Genomic DNA, 18988 nt, shown 5'->3' on the forward strand with positions numbered 1-18988 from the left:
AAGGTTTCTTCTCTCATGAGTGATGACTGATGAGAGAATTTTGTGTTTTGGAAATGGGAGTATTATGTTGCATATGTATAGACAATGGGTGTAACCACTTCCTTTGAAAAGTTATATTTTGATGTTGGAAAATAATTGTAGATGTGAATGGTTACCATTAAAGAGTCAGTCTTTGTTTATAGTGTGTTCGGTGCACCAAAAAAAAAAAAAAAAAAAAAAGTTTATAGTGTGTTCATGTTTATTAATATTTTATAAAGATGATTAATTCAAATGTGATATGATTGATAAGTTTTTGATATATTGGGTGACAGGGGAGCATTGATTTGACTTTCGTTGGTTTGGTAGAGAAGGTCAGAATTAGCAAAGAATGTTCTTTGTACCATAATAATTATTATGCATCTACAGTTTTCTAATTTCTGTGTATCCACTTTGGCTAAAATATAAACACTTCTAATAACATATCCAAACTAAAATCTCAACAAAAATATTTCAAGCCAAAAAAGTTGCTTTTGAAAAAATTATGTAAGCCAAAAAGCATTGTAACTCCTGAATAAATCATTAATGACAATATTGGGATATGAACTCTCGAGCTACATGTGTTAGAGCACGTTTATCAATAAACCCCATTGAGTATCATTAGAATTTTTTTAGTATTAATTTAATTAGTTGTTTAATCTATGATACTTAAAAATTTTTTTGTTAAATTTGTATGTTTAATGGTGAAACTCAATGGGTATCACTAAAATAAAATAAAAAAATTATAATTTACTTTTAGAAATTAAAATAAAAAAAATCATTGTTCTCAATGGCTTGTCCTACTTTGCTTAACTTGTAAACAAGAATCCTATACTTAAATCATACTACTTTTACTTTCATTCCAGTTAATAAGAATCCTAGACTTCAAGAAACATAAGAAGAAAAGGTAGTTACATTCACCTGCAACTACACCTCTATTGACTTTCAATTTCTTACATCAATGTTCCCATTAAAACTTCAAACTTAAAAGTGCTCACAAGTCTAAAATGTGAAGACAGAAAGAACCATTGATAAGTCGCTGCAGATACAAGTTGTTACCTTTTCACTCTGATCATTTTATATTTTTGGTGTAAAAGCAAAAGTCATTAAGCTTTTGATGTCCCACTTTCCTCCTCAAGTATTTTTCCATCCTTTGGAACCAAGCATGGAATCCCATCTTTGATCTAGCGTGTTAAGAGAAGCAAAATCAAGTCTTTTAACACTAAATCGTGAATATATAGTGAAAGCTAATAGAAGAGGAAGAATATGATTAAGAAGCAAAACCAAGTCTTAAACACTGAATCGTGATCATGAAGTAAAAACTAAAAAGAACAAGAGGAATATGAGTAAGAAGACAACGGCCCAAATCAACCAAGTGCAATTCCAAATCAACCAAGTGCAATTCCAATCAAATAAACTTCAATTGAATCGACATTGTGAAGCAGAGCAAGAACTCAGATACATAAAATTCCAAGTTAACTCAGAACAACGGTTCAATCATATCTAAATTCTCTAACTGAGCATCTGTTAATCCAGTTAGTATCTACACCAAAACATCAACCCCTTAACTTCAGGTTTTGTGATCCACATGTTGAATCAACCAAATCAAGAAACAATGTTTACAGCTTCAGAAATTAAAATGACTAAAACAAGAAAACCTCAATTTTTTGATTCAAACCCCTAATTTTTCTTGTAAAAGAAGGAGATGGAATCAAAACCTTGCCGTTGATTACTCCATTCTCAGAAGGAGAAATACATGGATGCAAACGTCCTTTGAGTCTATACAAGTGACTGCAAAAAACCCAGAAATCAGATTTTATCAATCTTGAAAAAATCTAAGCAGAAGGAAGATAAGATCGGAGAAGTGAAGAGAGACGACTAACTAGCCGTGGAGTTGAGCGGAGACGATGACCGGAGAACATTCAAGAATCAAACTTACGACGGCTGGTTCTTTGAAACTGCCGTAGACGAAGACGTTGTGCGACGGAGATTGATCAGAGCTAGTCATCCTTCCCGATTAATTTTGTTTCCTCCACTCAGAAGGTGACATCTGTGGAACTGAACCGATCCAGAAAACTCAATGGACTGATACGATCCAACCCATTTTCTGTCCAAATTTTTTTTTTTTTTTTCATTTTTTTAATGAGGTAAAACCCACCCAAACTCACCAATAAACATGCTCTTAGTAGCACAGTTGAAAAAGTACACGAATATGACTTATAAAATTAACAAATAGTCTTTTAGTTATTTATTTAATAAGTATGTCGTAGACAATGACCTCGTTTCTTCGACACAAGTTTTGACTCCGTTAACATGATCCAGCACATAACCATGTAGTAATATATAAATTCATAGTTTCATAGGGGGCATTTATAAATCATCGGATGGTTGTTACTTGTTAATTAATTACCACCAGAAACACGGTTTTAGTAAACTTTTAGACCATTATTGTCTAATTATAATATCAATTTTCCTAAAAAGCATGAAAACATATTTGAACACAAACCAAATGTTGAAAACTGTGGATTGAGACAGAATACAAAATCTCCCCCAGTCCCCCTTGATCTTTACTTTAATTTAGACAACTTGTTGGTCTTTAAGACTAGTGTTTGTTTTTGTTTACTATTTGTGATCTATGTTAATAACCCAATATCATTCAAGTAAAGTTCTTAACAATTTAATTTTAAGCTCAATCACCTGATTAATAATCACCTGATTAATAATCACCTGAGGATTGTAATAATTTTAGCTTGCATGTACTGAAATTATTTTGAGGGTTGGCGTGTAGTTAATATCGAAGCTTTTGACTTCCGTATATACGTATGTTTATACGTATGTACACGTATACGCAACTATTATTTATATTTTAGTTACCAAGCCACTTGAGATTTTTTTTTTCGTTGATCTTAAGATTTCTTCAAAATCAAGTTCGATGGCTAAGCTAGGTCAAACGTATATCACAATCTGCGATTAACTACCAAAGATTCATACTGACATCACATTCATCCATAATGCAATGTATATTGATATGTATAATCTCCACTTGGTTGTGGAAAAAAAGTGAGTTACTTAACTTATAACTTTTGTACACTTTATTAAATTTTAAGTGGTACTAACCTAATCCTAAGAAAAAGTTGTAACGTTTTCCGCGATAGAATTCTTCTTTGTGTCTTGGTCAGTCCACGAAATATGCATAATAGATCATTTTAAATATAATTGCTTCAGTATGCGTTAACCAACGTGGATTGGGCTAGTGGTACTTGAGGGGTAATCCCAATATAGTGTCCGCAGTTCGATTCCCGTTGGCTACCGAGGTTTTCACCTGGCCCCCTCGGGCCTCCAGGAAACACACTAAACGTTGGGCTCGGACGGCCCGAAAAAGGAACCGGCCTCAAGCCTTGGTGCTAGTCGGGTTTCGGCCCGGATACCTGGATTATAAAAAAAAAAAAAAAATCATGCGCTAACATGTTTTATAGCATAACAATTAACTTGTTTATAGCATAACAGATTACAACGATTAAGGGCATGACTGGTTTAAACGCAGCGGTTGCGATTGCGGTTGCAGGAGTTTGCGGATGCGGGCGGTTGCGGCTTTAAGCGTTATCAAGCGTTTTGAACGACTGGTTTAGCGTTTGAAAATAGGAGCGTTTGCGAAAATTTTATGACTGGTAAACCAGCGGGTGCGATAGCAGTTAAATAAAAGAATGACCAAAATAAATAAAAAAATAATACAAAAAAAAAGAAATAAAAACACCAATATATTATTATGATAATATTAGAAAATTTTGAACATGCTTAATAATTAAAACCATAAATAAAGTACTAAATAATTATTCAAAAATAAAGAAATTTTGTAATAAGAGAGTACTTTATTCATCTGGTTTAACATAAAAAATTGCATTAAGTAATGAGAAAAACTGTAAATAACGTTGAATTCAATCAAAAAGCAAGTGAGTTTCTATTCGAGAAAACAAATCGAAACATATATTCAATCAAAAAGCAAAGCAATACGTAATGAAAATAAAAAAAAAACGATGCCATGAAAAATATTCAAAAAGTTACACATGAGGTGATGAAAGAATAAAAGGATATATGATACTTACATTTGGTTATTGATTTTCATCAGTTTGGGTGGAAGACATTGAGAGAATAGAGTTTCAGAATATTATTAGGGTTTCTGATGAGAACGTGATACAAAGATGAAAGATATATATGATTAATATATATTATAATAATTATAAGTAAATGTTTGATTTTTTTGTTTTTTAATCCAACCGCTACCGCCCGCAACCGCAAACGCTTGCGGGAAGGAGCTTTTGAAATTCAGCGATTTCGAACGGTTCAAAGCGGGACGAAGCAGTTTCTATGATTGGTTCCAACCGCTAACAACCGCAACCGACCGCTAGCAACCGCTAGAAGGGTGCTAGCGGGAGAACCAATCAAGCCCTAAATGGTGTTTGTTTCGTAGTTGCTGTCAACTATATATTTTTAACTGTAAAAAATGCCAAACTTAATTTACCTCACCAAATTAATCGCCGAAACTAGTCACAGAGATATGTTGCCAAACTAGTAACTCTAAAACAAACAAGATTTGATCATCAACGACTGTAAAACGAATAACGCCACGTTGATTGATGTAATTAGCGACCTTGAAACGAACATGAACATCACTATTTTAGAAATGAAATAACAAAGACTTTTCATGGTTTTGCTCCAGCAAAATGATCCAAAAAAATACGGTGACTAATACATAAATGAAACAACAAAATAGATACTGCTCACAAACGTTTTTTCCTTGTGGGGTTTTTATTACATTGAATGTTTCAGGCCTGAGTACCATATATCTTTTAATGTAATAAAACCCATATGAAACATTTATGTTGGGCCAGGACTGTGTCATATATCTTTGAGGCCTGAGTGCCATATAAACGTGATCACAATTCGCTTATAAACGTGATCACAATTCGCTACGTTACACAAACTAAATAATGACGTGAATAGTACCCGGCTTACTTCTAGTAGTTATCACGGCTTCTACGGAAAAAATTACAATTCACGAATATCTCAACGGAAAAATAAAAATAATTGTAAGTTTCCTTTGAAAAGAGCATATCGTTATGTTAATATAACTAGGATCGGACCCGCGGTCCACCGCGGGAGAATATTGGTTTACATACGTTGCGTTTAATATTATGTGTGTTTTTTAGTAGAACGAATCGTGTAGTATACTTATAAATATTCATAATAACGAATTGTAGAGAAAATGTAAAATTGTTTATAAATATACCCATCGTATTAATTATGATTTACAAAATAGAATTTTGTGTTTTAAAATTCTAAAATTAAACGATTCATGGGAATTAGAACAGTCAAAATAGGTCAAAAACCGCGGGTCGAGCCCACATCATCTCACTATGGGGCAGATTTGGGAAAATATATTAAACTCGCAAATAAGCAGGCCACATGGATTAATTCGCAGTGGATCATAGGTTTAATCAGTTTTCATCCGCGGGTTGGCGGATCAGCCCGCATATTAGTATTTATTAATAAAATTATAATTTATTCAACATGTGGTAATTTAAACAAACTTTTAATAGTATTTTGATTTATTTATTTATTTTAGTAGTATTTTAAATTTTGGTTACTTTAAAATTATTTAAACAAAATCCATGGACAATCCCGAAAATCCGCATACATTCGCGGGACGGGTTTGTATTTCATATATGCTACCCGCGGGTCGTGCGGACCGACTAACTACAAGTCAAAATATTTTTTTGTCTATCGCAAAACGGACTTAACGGGACGAATCAACTCGCTTTGACAGTTCTAATGAGAATATTATTTAGTCATACAACAAAATGAAGTTTGAACATAATAATAATAGAATATGTATCTTATATATTTGTTAGATGAGAGATTGAAAGACGAAGTATAATGATTAAAAATTAATTATTATTTTTCATGATTCACAAAATTTAATAAATACTTATCATCTTTTTGAATAATTCTAAAATCATATTCAAGAAATCTTTATAAATTGAAAATTAAACTTCTTTGGTAATCTATAGACTATAGGTATGAAAATATCATAATTTCGATTTAATCTAATTAAATTAAAATTAGTTACATGGATTTCATATCTATTTAATTTACACGACCAAAATAAAAATATCAATTTAATTTATAAAACAGATGGGTTATTTGTGATAAATTTTCTAGAAATCTTTAGAAGCAAGTAAAATATCTTTCAATTAATGATAATTGGCTAAAATGAGCGAAATTAATGACAAAAACGTTGATTGTTATGGAATTAGTCCCAAAAATATATGAACAAATTTATTATATGTAATTAATGTATAATATTGTTTGGAATATGCTTTTATTATTAGTTACCATAAGTACAATCAGATTTTATTTGATTTCCATAAATATTTGATTTTATTTCGATTTTTTATTATTAATTCGAATTTATATTCCAAAAAAATTTCAAAGATCCGATTTCAGAATTTCGGGTTAATTTTCTGATTTTAACCCGACCCATTTTCATTTGTACTTCTCTTTTAATAGTATAGAGATCACAATATAATTCGTAACAAAATCTAGTATAGTTTCTAAAGTTGATATAAAACGTGAAATTAATACGAAAGGGTGAGAGAACATTGAGAATTCTACTCTCTTTATCAAAAAAAAAAAAGAAAAGAAAATAATTCTACTCTTTCTTTAACCAAATGAGACAAATTCTGCTGAGGTTATCCCTTTTGTCCACTACCCTACACCTCCACTCTCTGCGACCTCGTGTCATCTCGTACCTTTTTCTGTAGCTAGCTCTTCGGTCCGGTCCAGTCCAGACCAACCATCAGGTTCAGAAACAGAACTGTGGGTCCGTCCATGCCGTTGATGCAAGCCATGTGAGATTGGATCATGTTATTTTCTGCACCACAAAAACCAATTTGTTAGTAATTCAGGTTAATGAGTTGTTATTTGTTATAGCTTATGCATGCTTAATCTCAAGTATGTATTATATATCTCTAGAAAAACTTCAACAATTGTAAATAAACAAAAACATTATGATGTCTTGCTATGAGTTTTCAAGGGTCTATCAAAGAAGAGGGAACGGTGACATTGTCCAAGGGATGCATCATCTTTAAGTTCAAATTATGTTATATATGTGACAAATTTCTGTTATTCCTAAAATATGTGAAAGATCTTCTTTCCCCATATGTTGTGGAATGCACTACTACTCTGGGGTTCCTTTTTCAAGCGATGATAATCTCAGTATCCTAACTTTAAAAAACAAAATGTTTGTGGCTTTGGGACAAGTAGCAGCAACTAAAATTTGGCTTTAACTCGCACCATTGTTTTGTTGTCAAAGAAACCGATTTGAATTGAATCTTAAAGAAAAGTTAGAAGGCTTATTTTACCAAAAATAAAAAAAGAAGTTAGAAGGTTTAACAGTATCAATATTTTTTACAGGCACAAATTTTTATTTATACTTTCTCTTATTGTATTCCTTGTTTATCACATAGTAACTCTTATTTCTTTTTATTTTAATCATTTTTTTTTGTCAAACTATAACACCAATTCATTTATTTTTATTTTTATATTATTTTTCTTTATTATATTCTTTATTTATCAGACTGTAACGCCTCATTTCTTTTTATTGTATTCATCGTTTATCAAACTATAACGTCAATCCGTTAAGTCTTTAGATAGGAATCCAATATTAGGTACGACCCCTGTTCTAAAAATCCCCGCCTAGCCCCGATTACTCCCCGCTTAATCGCTAGGCCCACCCTATCCGCCTCGATTAATGACTAATCCCCTAAAAAATCAGTAACCCGATTATTCTCCGCCTAATCCGATTACTTTCCGCCTAATCTTATATACCCCGATTATTTTTTAGATTGCAAGTATAAAAAAACTTTTTATTTTTGTTATTCAATCATTTGAATGGAGAGTTTGTGATGTTTTACAATAACTTGTGTTCAAATTTTAATAAAAATCATAAATTTGTAATAAAAATCATAAATTTTTACAATATTAGATTAATATATTTTAAAAATATTAAAATAACCCTAAAACTAATCCCCGATTAATCCCCGATTTTAATCCGATTTTCCGATTAATCGCTAGGCCCATGCCGAGCGCCCGACTAGCGCCTAGCGATTTTTCAAACAAGGGGTACGACGTTAAGTAGGTTAATAGATCTCGTTAACGGAGTTAATTTTCTGTTAACATACATGTTAATTGATAACGACATCGTTTCATATAACAACAAAACGACGTCGTTTAGTCGTAACGATTGAATTAAATCCCTAAAGTCAATCTTAGATCCCTAAATCGAGCAAAATCTCTAATCCTAAATCTTCATATGATTTGAAACTCGGGATTTTATTGAGCAGTTACGACAAAACAACGTCGTTTTATGTTTAGAAGGAATACTGTTATTTTTAATTAGCGGGTCTGTTAATAGAAAATTAATCCCGTTAACATGGTCTGTTAACTCACTTAACGTCATGCCTAATATGGCCAAGTCAATGAAAGTTTGGTGTTTATTTAGAAAGTCAACATAAGTTTAATATTTATTTGGAAAGTCAACATAATTTTGATATTTATTTCGTTTCGTCGTGAGTTGAAGATTTAAATCAACGTTTTGAATAAGTTGGGGATTTTAATAACATTTTTCCCAATTTATTTTAATGTTAAAAAGGATCAATGGAAATGGTGCAAGTTGGGCACACCTTTCTCCTGCCAATATTTCAATAATGATGGATGGAGTCGCCACATTTTGCAGGTCACTCATGGACTCATGAGGTCCCTTATCATTTATGTCTTCCTTCCATTTATCACTCTTTTAAGATAGAAGTCAGAGTCACCTTAAATTCTTACTAGATTGTGTATATAATTCAAAATTTTCATTTTTTGTATATAAATATAACCAATTGAATTTTAGAAGATTTTACTTTATCTATGTGCATTATATTTTCCAAGTAGTAAAAAGTTTCTCACACATTTCACTAAATTTTATTTCGTTATCTTCTATGATTCACTCGTAGTCTCCTGATATTTACTCTTTTTTCTCCTTAGATCGTATCTATTTTCTCTGGGGAGATGTTTGTCGTAAGGTTTCTTCGACCAAGTTTTGGTGCATCTAAAATTGCTTCATAGACACCAAATCTCACATATGGACTCATTCGTATTCATAAACATAGGTTTCAGCGTGAAATTTTGCACTTTATCTTGACTATCTGAAAAATACAAAATTCTCTTTCTACATATATAATTTAACATATATTATGATTAAAATAGTATTCTTAATGTTGATTATGCAAAAATGTGACACTTACGAACTCATATAAATTATTCTAATTTTAAAATTCATTTATTGAAAAAACTCTTCAATCTACTGTTACTATTCTAATTTTCAAATATCATTCTCAGATATTATTATTACACAGTTTTATTATTCTATAAGATTATTTTAGTTTTATTTATGATGTTTAGGATAGTTTTTTGCTTTATTTCAAATCACCTTAGTTTTTTTAATCTATGTTAATTTCCTAAACACTGATTAATATATTTTTTATTTTTTTAAGTATTCATTTAAAAAAGAAACAAAGAACCAGTTTTTAATTTAGAAAACATTAATAATATAGAAAAAATATAAATTTAAATATTTCTATTATATTATAATGATAAATAATAATATGTTCTCGATCCTTCATATTTTTGAATCGGTACTCAAATTTAAAATACCTATTTTTCAGAAATGAACTTTTTATTTTAATTAACAACCTTTAAATTTGGTATTTTTAAACTCTTATTTTCTTTACTCTACTAAATAATTGTAACACTTATAAATATTTGTTGTACCACTAATATATATGATAAGTTTCTTTTTTTACTATCTCTAACTATTTTAAAATATTTACTCATTATATATTAAAATATAATTATCTATTCAAAATTTTCAAATTTTCAGTTGTCTATTGAATTTTTTCTTTTTTCATAATATTTAATTTAATTTTTTTCAAATATTGTTTTAGTTTAATGTGTGAATTAATTTTAATTTTCTAGTTTTTGGTTTTAATAAATAAAATATGTGGAGCCTACAAAAAAAAATATGATGACATGGATGATGATGTGGACATCCTAGATGGAGAGAGAACTATCTAATTATTTATACAGATTTCTATACAATTTGTTGTATAAAATCGTTTGTGTAAAGTAAAGGCTTATGTTAAATCAGAATTACCGTGATTAATTACTGTAGTCATTCTCGTAGGACTATGTTATATAATTGGTTTTCACTTTGTAATTTTGATGACACAATAACAATCTTCTTAAACTAGGTTTCAACTTTCAAGTCATGCGCACAAATACCTTCTTTTTTTTTTTTTTTGTCTACAGCTTTTAATTAAAATACCTTGTACATAAAAGATAAACATATTATTCCCTGTGTTTTTTATATGACGTTTTTGGATTTTTTATTTGTCTTTCTTAAGGTTTCTTTGCAAAGTTAAATTTATTTTAAGAGTTTTGATTATTATTGATTAAATTATCAAAAGTGAAAGTTTTTTATATAACTTTTTTAATATATTCGTGCTTTCAGGTAAAACATTATCTAAAATTTGAGATAAGGGTGTATTAAAGTAAAAGAAAATTTACAGCTAAGTAAATTAAATTAATTTACAAGAAAATTAACAACTAAAAATATTTAATTAACTGTTCAACCCTAGCTTATTTATTACCTTTAAATATCAAAAATTTCTTTTTAACAGAGAAAGTAATAAAGCAAAGCATTGAAGCAGAGAAGAGGAAAAAAAGCACTGTCTTTGATACATTACTCTCTCTCTCTCTCTCGTTGTCACATATCAGACAACTCTATAAATCGCAGCCATTCACATCCATCTTTCAAGATTCTCTCTCTCTCTGTAAAAATGGAAAAACCAGTGCTTCCACCATGGCGTTCCGACCCAATTTTCCGGCCACCGGAGACACCATTAGAGCCGATGGAGTTTCTCTCTCGCTCTTGGAGTGTTTCAGCTCACGAAGTCTCCAAAGCTCTCACTCCTTCTCAGCAAATCCTCTCTAAGAATACAATCGAAAGCACCACCGTCATTCTCGAAGAAGAACAACCCATCACCGCCGGCGAGACTGAAACGGAGGAGAACAGTTTCGTCTCCGGAAACCCTTTCTCCTTCGCTTGCTCCGAAACTTCTCAGATGGTCATGGATCGTATCTTATCTCAGTCTGTGAGTTGTTTTGTATAACGCTTCTTAAAAAAAACAGAGCATTTTCAGACAAAAAGACAATTTTTTTCTGTTCTGTTTTGTCTCCATTCTCTTAATTTCGTCAATTTGATCTTATTCGATTCAATTCCATTGAAATTTGCAAATGGGTCATCACAATTTCATGAGTTAAGCACGATTTTGGTCTAAAGATCACGTTTTTTTTTCTTTCGCAATTCTCATGAATCATAAAATTTTCAGTGGGTTCAACCAAAGTAGAATTTTTCATGCGCAATGATTTGTAATTATATATATATATATCTTCCTTAATAAAATCGATATGATTTTCATGGGCCCTATAACATAATCACAAAATAAAAAGTTTGGATTTTTCTTCAAGTCAAAAAGCTAACAATTCCACTGTTCTTTCTTTGTCTTCTTCTTAATTCTTATGATTTTGTTATTGCAGCAGGAAGTGTCGCCACGAACATCTGGTCGGCTTTCTCATAGCAGCGGTCCTCTCAATGGTTCTTTAACCGACAGTCCTCCGATTTCACCGCATGAAGTCGACGACATTAAGGTTTGGTTCTTTAATCTCTACCGGCTAATGACTTGAGATATAAGATAATCCATGTTTAATTAGTTTAGTAATTTTTCGTTTTTGGTTTCTTCGATGAAGATTCGTGGATTTTTATTTTATTATTGAAGTATTTTAATATAAAAGCAATCTTCTTTACTCGATTTGGTTTCTTGTTAGAGTGTTACCTTAATTAGATTTTTGCTTCATTTGTTTTGGTGTAACAGAATCTGATTTTGTTGTGATTTTTTTTGCTTTAATTGTTGTCTATGCAGCAATTTTGTCGATCAAACAATAACTTCAACTCTCAATTCCGTTCAACGGGAACAACTCCGGGACCTATAACGGCAACAACTACACAGTCCAAGACGGTTGGACGGTGGTTGAAAGACCGGAGGGAGAAAAAGAAGGAAGAGACTAGGGCACACAATGCTCAGATACATGCTGCTGTATCCGTTGCTGGTGTGGCAGCTGCGGTGGCTGCTATCGCGGCTGCAACCGCTGCTTCGTCGAGCTCTGGGAAAGATGAGAATATGGCTAAAACGGATATGGCTGTGGCTTCTGCTGCAACACTTGTGGCTGCTCAATGTGTGGAGGCTGCTGAAGTTATGGGAGCTGAGAGGGATCATTTAGCTTCTGTTGTTAGTTCTGCTGTTAATGTTCGATCCGCCGGAGATATCATGACATTAACTGCTGGAGCAGCTACAGGTTCTTTTCTAATTTTTAATCTGTTCTCAGTTCATTGACATTTTGGTGAGTATGAATTTGATTTGATACTTCAAAACTGATCAAGGATCTGGCACTTTTGCTAAGGTTGGGAATTTGACGACACATTTTGGTCGTCAGTGTTTTTGAAATTGATATATGTTTCTAGTGAAAACATGTTTTAGATTGAGTGCCTTTTTTTTTGTTTTGGTTCTGGTGCAGCGTTAAGAGGAGTGGCTACATTGAAGGCGAGGGCGATGAAGGAGGTGTGGAACATTGCATCAGTTATTCCAATGGATAAAGGAATCAATCCCGGAGGTTGCAGCAATGTTAATGGTAACGGTAATGGTAGCAATGTCAGCTCAAGCAGCAGTCACAGTGGCGAATTTCTAGTTGAGGATAATTTCTTGGGACATTGCAACAGAGAATGGCTTGCTCGAGGTGGCCAGCTTCTTAAACGTACCCGCAAAGGTAAAAACGCTAATCTATTAACAGTGTTTCTTGGATCATTTTTCTTAACTAATGTTATGGTTTTGGCAGGTGATCTTCATTGGAAAATAGTTTCTGTTTACATAAATAGGCTAAATCAAGTAAGATTCCTTCTTATCGTGTGTTCCGACTCCCGAGTTTCTTTGGTCTCTTTCTTGAGCAATGGTATCATTGATCTGATGAACTTTGAAGCGAGGAAAGAAAGATTAAAGTGAGATACATTATTAGCGAATCAGTGGAAACTTTTTTAAGTCACCCACATGAGTGTGATCTTGTTAAAAGAATACAAAAAAAAAATACATGAAAAAGAGATTTCAGAGACCAAGAAAAGAAGAGAAAGCAATTTTGTGAATGATGTATATCTTGTAATCTGCTTTAGTCTCTGTTTAAACCATTTCTTGGCATCACTCTTATGATTTTGATTTGGTTATTGAACATGAAGGTTATATTGAAGATGAAGAGCAGGCATGTAGGAGGGACCTTCACAAAGAAGAACAAAAGTAAGAGAAATTTTTACCCTTATTATGCATACAACTATCAAGATTCTAATCAGTTCAAAGACAAAGAATTTGTTTGATTTTCTCATAGTACTAATGTGACATAACTAAAGGTGAAAGCTTTAGGTTTGTCACTATCTACTGATACTATCAATAATATGAGAATTCAAAACTTTGATGTGGGTCTACTTTGAATTTGGGGATTTGAGAAGAAAAGAAAAAAGAAAAGCAAAAGGGTTTTGGGACTAAAGTGATCAGAGGATGAAAACAAAAGGAGACGCCATCTTTAACTTTTTTTTAAGTGTATTCTTTTGAATGTGAATATCAAGACTCTTGCACATTCTCCCTTTATATTTTATTTTCCTAATCTTTTTTTCTTATTCTAAATTACTTCAGATGTTGTGATTGATGTGATCAAAAACATTCCGGCTTGGCCAGGCCGCCATTTGCTGGAAGGAGGAGAGGATTTGAGATACTTTGGGTTAAAGACGGTTCCGCGAGGGATTGTAGAATTTGAGTGCAAGAGTGAGAGAGAGTATGAAATGTGGACACAAGGTGTCTCAAGGCTTCTTGCTGTTGCTGCCGAGAGGAATAACAGATATAGGATATGAAGGAGTAGTTTAAGAGTTAAGTTTGGGGGTAATATGTAACTTATGGGGCCAATTAACAACTTCAAGAAAGATTAGGGGGCTTTTAAGAGTAATGTCTTTTTGGTAAGGTATATGTATATTATATAGGGTGAAATGGGCCATCTATAGGGTGGCTGATTAAACAAATCTTGGTGTTTGTAATTTTGGTTTTGTAAAAAATGGTTTAGTTTCTAAGTTTATGAATATATATAAAAAAAAGTGGTAATCTGATAGGTCCATTTTCCCATATATATTGGGAACATCAAAGTATATATTGATCTTGCTTTTGTCTCATGTTTGAAATCGAACATATATCACATTCTTGTAATCATCCAGCTTAAATGTTCATACCGGCTTAGTGCTTCAACAGGAACCATTACCTCCAATAGGTATGCTCACAATAATCGCATATGGATTCACTATTGACGTCTCGTAACATCAGTAAGTCCGAAACCCACTGAATCCAATCTTCTAGAAGAAATCCAATGTATTCGATGTGGACAATTTTAGCCCTGCTAGCAAAACCCTCGAGCTTTCCCGTGACAAATCACCATCAAACCATCGAGCATGTGCAATGACGATTCGTCGTCTCACCTCTCAACGATATGCCCCAAGCCCATGAAAGTGGTTGCTACAGGGATTCTAGTAAGCTCGACAAATCTTCGTAATTCGTTGCTAGCCGTTGATGCACCCGCCTCCAACATACAACACAAGTTTCCAAAATTATAGATTCTTTCTTTTCAATATATGTCATATATACTTTTGATAGCTAAGTAACTATTTTTGTTTTTGAAAAATGTTAGATTTATATCGGCAGTGGTTTTCTTATAATACGTTTAAATTTTATTTTAATATTTATTTCTCCTTCTTTTCCTATGGTATAATATATCAATGAAAATATATAATATATCAATAAAAACAATGTTAGTTTTCCATGCCGTTTTGATTATGAATATAATATATTAATGAAAATTTATGTTCCCATCATTAGTTTATTTGAGTCAATCTAGACAAAAAAAAATCAATGAAAATTTCAAAATGCATGTGTTTGGAAACGAATAAGTATTGTTTTCATAATGACTTTTCCCTATGCCAAATAAGCTTGGGTGTGTATTTGGGCTGGCCCAATTCATTCGTAAGGTATCTATTATAAATCCACCAAAAAAAACCCTTAAAAGTTATGATAATTTTTTTTTTTTTTTTTTGATAAATTTTATTTTAACTAGCTCATAAAATTTTCATTTTTGCGTTTATGCATGAAAGTATGAAAAGACAAACTATAGAAACTGATTTTTAAAAACCAAATTGAGTAACAGGGTTAAGATTTGGTATATAGAGAACAATAATGTGCTTGGCTTAGTGTTCGTAGTTTCGTACGTATGACATGTTAGGAGAAAAGCATATATAACTTATAGAAGAAAAGGCCATGGTTACACATTATACATAGTCTTAAGACCATCATTTCCTTATCCCTTGGACGAAAATACATGTACATATATATACATACACTTTGAATTTTGTTTATGGTGAATTTAATGTATTACTTAATATGGCAAGAACAAATAGTAGAAACAGGCCCCGCTTGCATGTGAAAAAACTGACTTTGACTTGGAAGATAAATTAAAAGCTTAAGTTGTGTAAGACCAACTCGTGTGTTTCGTACGCCTGCGCTTTGGTTTATGTGCACAACTTGGAAGATCGTTTCCCATTGCATTATGTAACATATCAACACCACACGATTGCTATAAACATTTCTCCAAAAGAATATGTTTCATGCAAAAATCTGTTCCAGTTGTTATTATGGTGTACAAGATATTAGACATATGTGTACAGCTATAAGTATATTTTCTCCGTAGTTCAACCAGAAAAAAAAAACACAATAATTTTAAAGAGAATTTCCAAAATTTTGAGTTCGACATGTCTGAAAGAAAAATGGACTAATTAATCTCGTCCTGTCCCCCACTTTTGGTTCGTATAAAAAGCTCAAGAATACGTAAAACTATAGCATATATAAATATATAACACCAAAAACATAAAAATTACTAAAAAGAGCTGAAATAGTTTTCGAATAACAAATAACACGAAAATAAACATATACTAAAAGAAGAAAATCAAAAGTAAAAAACGAAGAGATTAAATTCCGATATGCAGTACGACACGAGTACATCTGCGGCTGTGTGGTAAAATTTGGAACCATAAATGTCTAGACTAACTAACTATCATGTGCGTGTTATCAAACTTCATACATACTATTATTCACTTCTTTCATTTTTTAAAACCAAAACAAAAAAACATCATACATACTATTATTCACTTCTTTCATTTTTAAAATAGTCCTGCGTTATATACATGTGTAACGGGGCAAAAAAATATAAATACAATACTTACTGGTACAATTTTTCATTTTTTATTTATTGGTATAAATAATAACTAATGGATTAAACTACAACACACGACATGTAATGGCCTAATGGCTAATGGCAAATGGGTGTCGAGGGACCAATTTAAACCTATGGGTCCAAAACACATGAGCCGACTAATAAAACTAGAGGGGTTGGTCTGAAAATAGGGGGCAAATGCACTTAATAAGGAATGATATGTGTATTGTAATTAATGATCACACATTTTTTTGATAAGATTATCTATATATGTAACTATTACTATCATATTTTTCCTTTTGTTAAAACCGCTATTTTCACAATAAAACTTTTTTAAAAAAATTGCTTCAAAGCTAACTATATATAAAGAGAAAATTAAATTGTCAATAACATACAGTACCAAATTTAAATATGGACGATGACACGTATATAATAGAACACAAATCATTATAATTCTTGGTCCAGTTCTTAAAATCTTAAAAAAGCAGCTTAGATCAGATTATTTAAAAATAATTATTAGGACTATAGTGAGAAAAACGAAACATGAGGATATTCAGCTAAACAATGGTTGCATAATGCATTGCAATCTCGTAGTCCTTTTCTAGAGACAGCTTCTTTTTGTCTTTTTAATATTAACCAGTAAAAACCAATTATTAATAAGCAAGAAAAATTTAGTCCCGAGGAAAAGAAAGACTATAAAAAAGTTCCCTAATTGTTTAAAATTAAGTTAGGTCATGAGGTTCGGTTTTTGGTTTTAGGGCATGAAGAGTTTGTTGCCACACTTGCAGCGCCAAGCTTCAGGGTAGTACTCCAATGGCGCAATTAGATCTGGTTGAACCGGAACGTGAACTGCTTTACACGGCTCACACTTCCCGCACTTCAATCTACACATCGGAGGCACCGAGCCAGGACCGCCGCCTAACCGCTTCTGATCTACTATCTGACCCGGTAAACCCGACCTAACTGTCTCCTTCTTCCCCTGCCCAAGCCCTCCACCTGGTTTAAAGACAGAGTAAATTCACTATCTAGTAAGTAAGCAAAAAATTAAAAAAAAAAAAAAAGGATTTCACTTTTTTTTTTGGTAACAAAGGGATTTTCACTTTTTCTCCTTCAATCCTTCTTTTCTTTAAGCAACAAAACATTTGGCTTAGTTGATATGCAATTTTCAGAAGTTAAGGAACTTTTGGGTTCGCATTCCACCAATAACTATACAGAAAAATATATGATGGTAGATAAAAGAGTTTAAAGAAGTGGGTTCTTACTGAGACGTTGAAGAGAGGCGGCGGAGGACAACGAGAAAAGGAGAAGGAAAGCATATACGATGAGAGTTGGCATGAAACGAAGGTGGTGCTGACGGAAGACGACGCCCATTAGCCAGGACCGGTGAGGAGTTTTTTCTTCTTTAGGTTTAAGAATTTCGGGTTAAGTGGTCCAAAGTCAAAGAGACATGTAAAAGAGAGTAATGAATGAAGAGAGACAAAGAGTGTAAGAATAATCAAACCCTCTTCTTCAATCATTATCATTCTTATATAAGAGATGAGATTTTTTTTTGGTAGGATTATATAAGAGATGAGATTAATTTAAGTTTTTTAATCTAAAATAAATATAAATGTAAATAATATATTAGAAATATTGTTAAACCTCCTAAACTTCAATATTAACATTTATAAATCCTACCAAAAAAAAAAAATATTAACATTTATAAATATTATTCTAAATTCTTCTAAAACTATATATTCTTGCCATATATTGGTTTTGTTATCTCGATCGTCGATCTCCGGATTTCTATATTGATATCTTTATGCGGACTCGTGGAGAAATTACTAGTACTATACGGGATGATTAATGGGAATAAAGATGTCATAGCCGTACAAAGACGTAATCACATTAGAATTTTGTTTTTGTTTTTGTTTTTGTAATCCGATTAAACTTATCTAGTTAGTCAAATTGTTAGACCTTGATCCGAAAAAAACTCTTCTATGGCTAAGTTTTTGCAACGTAATGGAGTTAATTTCTGATATTTCTGGAGATGAAATACATTACCACTTTAAGTCGTCGATATTTTGTAGACAATATATACATTTGCAATGAACCAAATTGTACACATATATAGATCAATGTATACTCTTATCCTTTATTTCTATTAGGAAAAAAAAAGGACTAAAAATTATTGATTGAGTGATCCACACTCCAACCAATTAGATTCGACAATCCAATAAAGAGAAAGACAAACTAAATAAATTTTACTTCAGAGAAGACCAAGGGTAGGGGTGACACCAATTATCCGGGATCCGGGATCTGATCCGGGATCCGCTCCGAAAAATAGGATATCTGGGTGGGGCGGATCCGGATCCGGATAATGAAAAAGCGGATCCTGCCGGATCCGGATAATAGAAAATTTAAAGCCGGATATCCGGATCCGGAATTTTTTATATAATAATAATATTTTTTTAATATTTTATTACTA

At 32.1% G+C, this 18988-nt stretch overlaps 3 protein-coding genes across 4 annotated transcripts; 1 reads left to right on the plus strand and 2 right to left on the minus strand.

Moving 5' to 3' along the window:
- Positions 1-847: 847 nt before the first annotated feature.
- Positions 848-2137, minus strand: LOC9319445 (protein AIG2 A). Its single transcript, XM_021033135.1, has 3 exons — positions 1899-2137; positions 1734-1806; positions 848-1199 (listed from the first exon to the last, which is right to left on the minus strand). The coding sequence occupies exons 1-3, from the start codon at positions 2021-2023 to the stop codon at positions 1122-1124; spliced, it is 276 nt and encodes a 91-aa protein (XP_020888794.1). The 5' UTR covers positions 2024-2137; the 3' UTR covers positions 848-1121.
- Positions 2138-10748: 8611 nt separating this feature from the next.
- LOC9321591 (VAN3-binding protein) lies at positions 10749-14341 on the plus strand. Of its 2 annotated transcripts, none has more exons than XM_021033745.1 (7): positions 10749-11270; positions 11719-11826; positions 12099-12531; positions 12751-12999; positions 13069-13118; positions 13460-13517; positions 13911-14341. In XM_021033745.1, exons 1-7 carry the CDS (start codon positions 10956-10958, stop codon positions 14123-14125), a joined length of 1428 nt encoding a protein of 475 aa, XP_020889404.1. In that variant the 5' UTR covers positions 10749-10955; the 3' UTR covers positions 14126-14341. The 2 variants fall into 2 exon arrangements, with proteins under 2 accessions (XP_020889404.1, XP_002883378.1); XM_002883332.2 differs by having other exon boundaries at positions 10750-11270; positions 11716-11826.
- Positions 14342-16951: 2610 nt separating this feature from the next.
- LOC9319446 (EPIDERMAL PATTERNING FACTOR-like protein 5) lies at positions 16952-18106 on the minus strand. The gene is made up of 2 exons (XM_021030395.1): positions 17784-18106; positions 16952-17517 (listed from the first exon to the last, which is right to left on the minus strand). The coding sequence occupies exons 1-2, from the start codon at positions 17890-17892 to the stop codon at positions 17276-17278; spliced, it is 351 nt and encodes a 116-aa protein (XP_020886054.1). The 5' UTR covers positions 17893-18106; the 3' UTR covers positions 16952-17275.
- Between the last annotated feature and the right edge of the window lie 882 nt (positions 18107-18988).

This window comes from Arabidopsis lyrata, assembly GCF_000004255.2.
Source record: "Arabidopsis lyrata subsp. lyrata unplaced genomic scaffold ARALYscaffold_3, whole genome shotgun sequence".
In the NCBI taxonomy this organism is placed as follows: domain Eukaryota; kingdom Viridiplantae; phylum Streptophyta; class Magnoliopsida; order Brassicales; family Brassicaceae; genus Arabidopsis; species Arabidopsis lyrata.

Excerpts from the sequence above, each read along its gene's own strand:
- LOC9319445 (XM_021033135.1), bottom strand. The coding sequence starts at position 2,023 with ATGACTAGCTCTGATCAATCTCCGTCGCACAACGTCTTCGTCTACGGC. Across the intron at positions 1,807-1,898 it reads TCCGCTCAACTCCACGGCTA|TCACTTGTATAGACTCAAAG; the intron begins GTTAGTCGTCTC and ends GGTTTTTTGCAG. Across the intron at positions 1,200-1,733 it reads ATGGAGTAATCAACGGCAAG|ATCAAAGATGGGATTCCATG; the intron begins GTTTTGATTCCA and ends TTAACACGCTAG.
- LOC9321591 (XM_002883332.2), top strand. The coding sequence starts at position 10,956 with ATGGAAAAACCAGTGCTTCCACCATGGCGTTCCGACCCAATTTTCCGG. Across the intron at positions 11,271-11,715 it reads ATCGTATCTTATCTCAGTCT|CAGGAAGTGTCGCCACGAAC; the intron begins GTGAGTTGTTTT and ends TTGTTATTGCAG. Across the intron at positions 12,532-12,750 it reads AACTGCTGGAGCAGCTACAG|CGTTAAGAGGAGTGGCTACA; the intron begins GTTCTTTTCTAA and ends GTTCTGGTGCAG.
- LOC9319446 (XM_021030395.1), bottom strand. The coding sequence starts at position 17,892 with ATGGGCGTCGTCTTCCGTCAGCACCACCTTCGTTTCATGCCAACTCTC. Across the intron at positions 17,518-17,783 it reads CGCCTCTCTTCAACGTCTCA|GTGGAGGGCTTGGGCAGGGG; the intron begins GTAAGAACCCAC and ends TCTTTAAACCAG.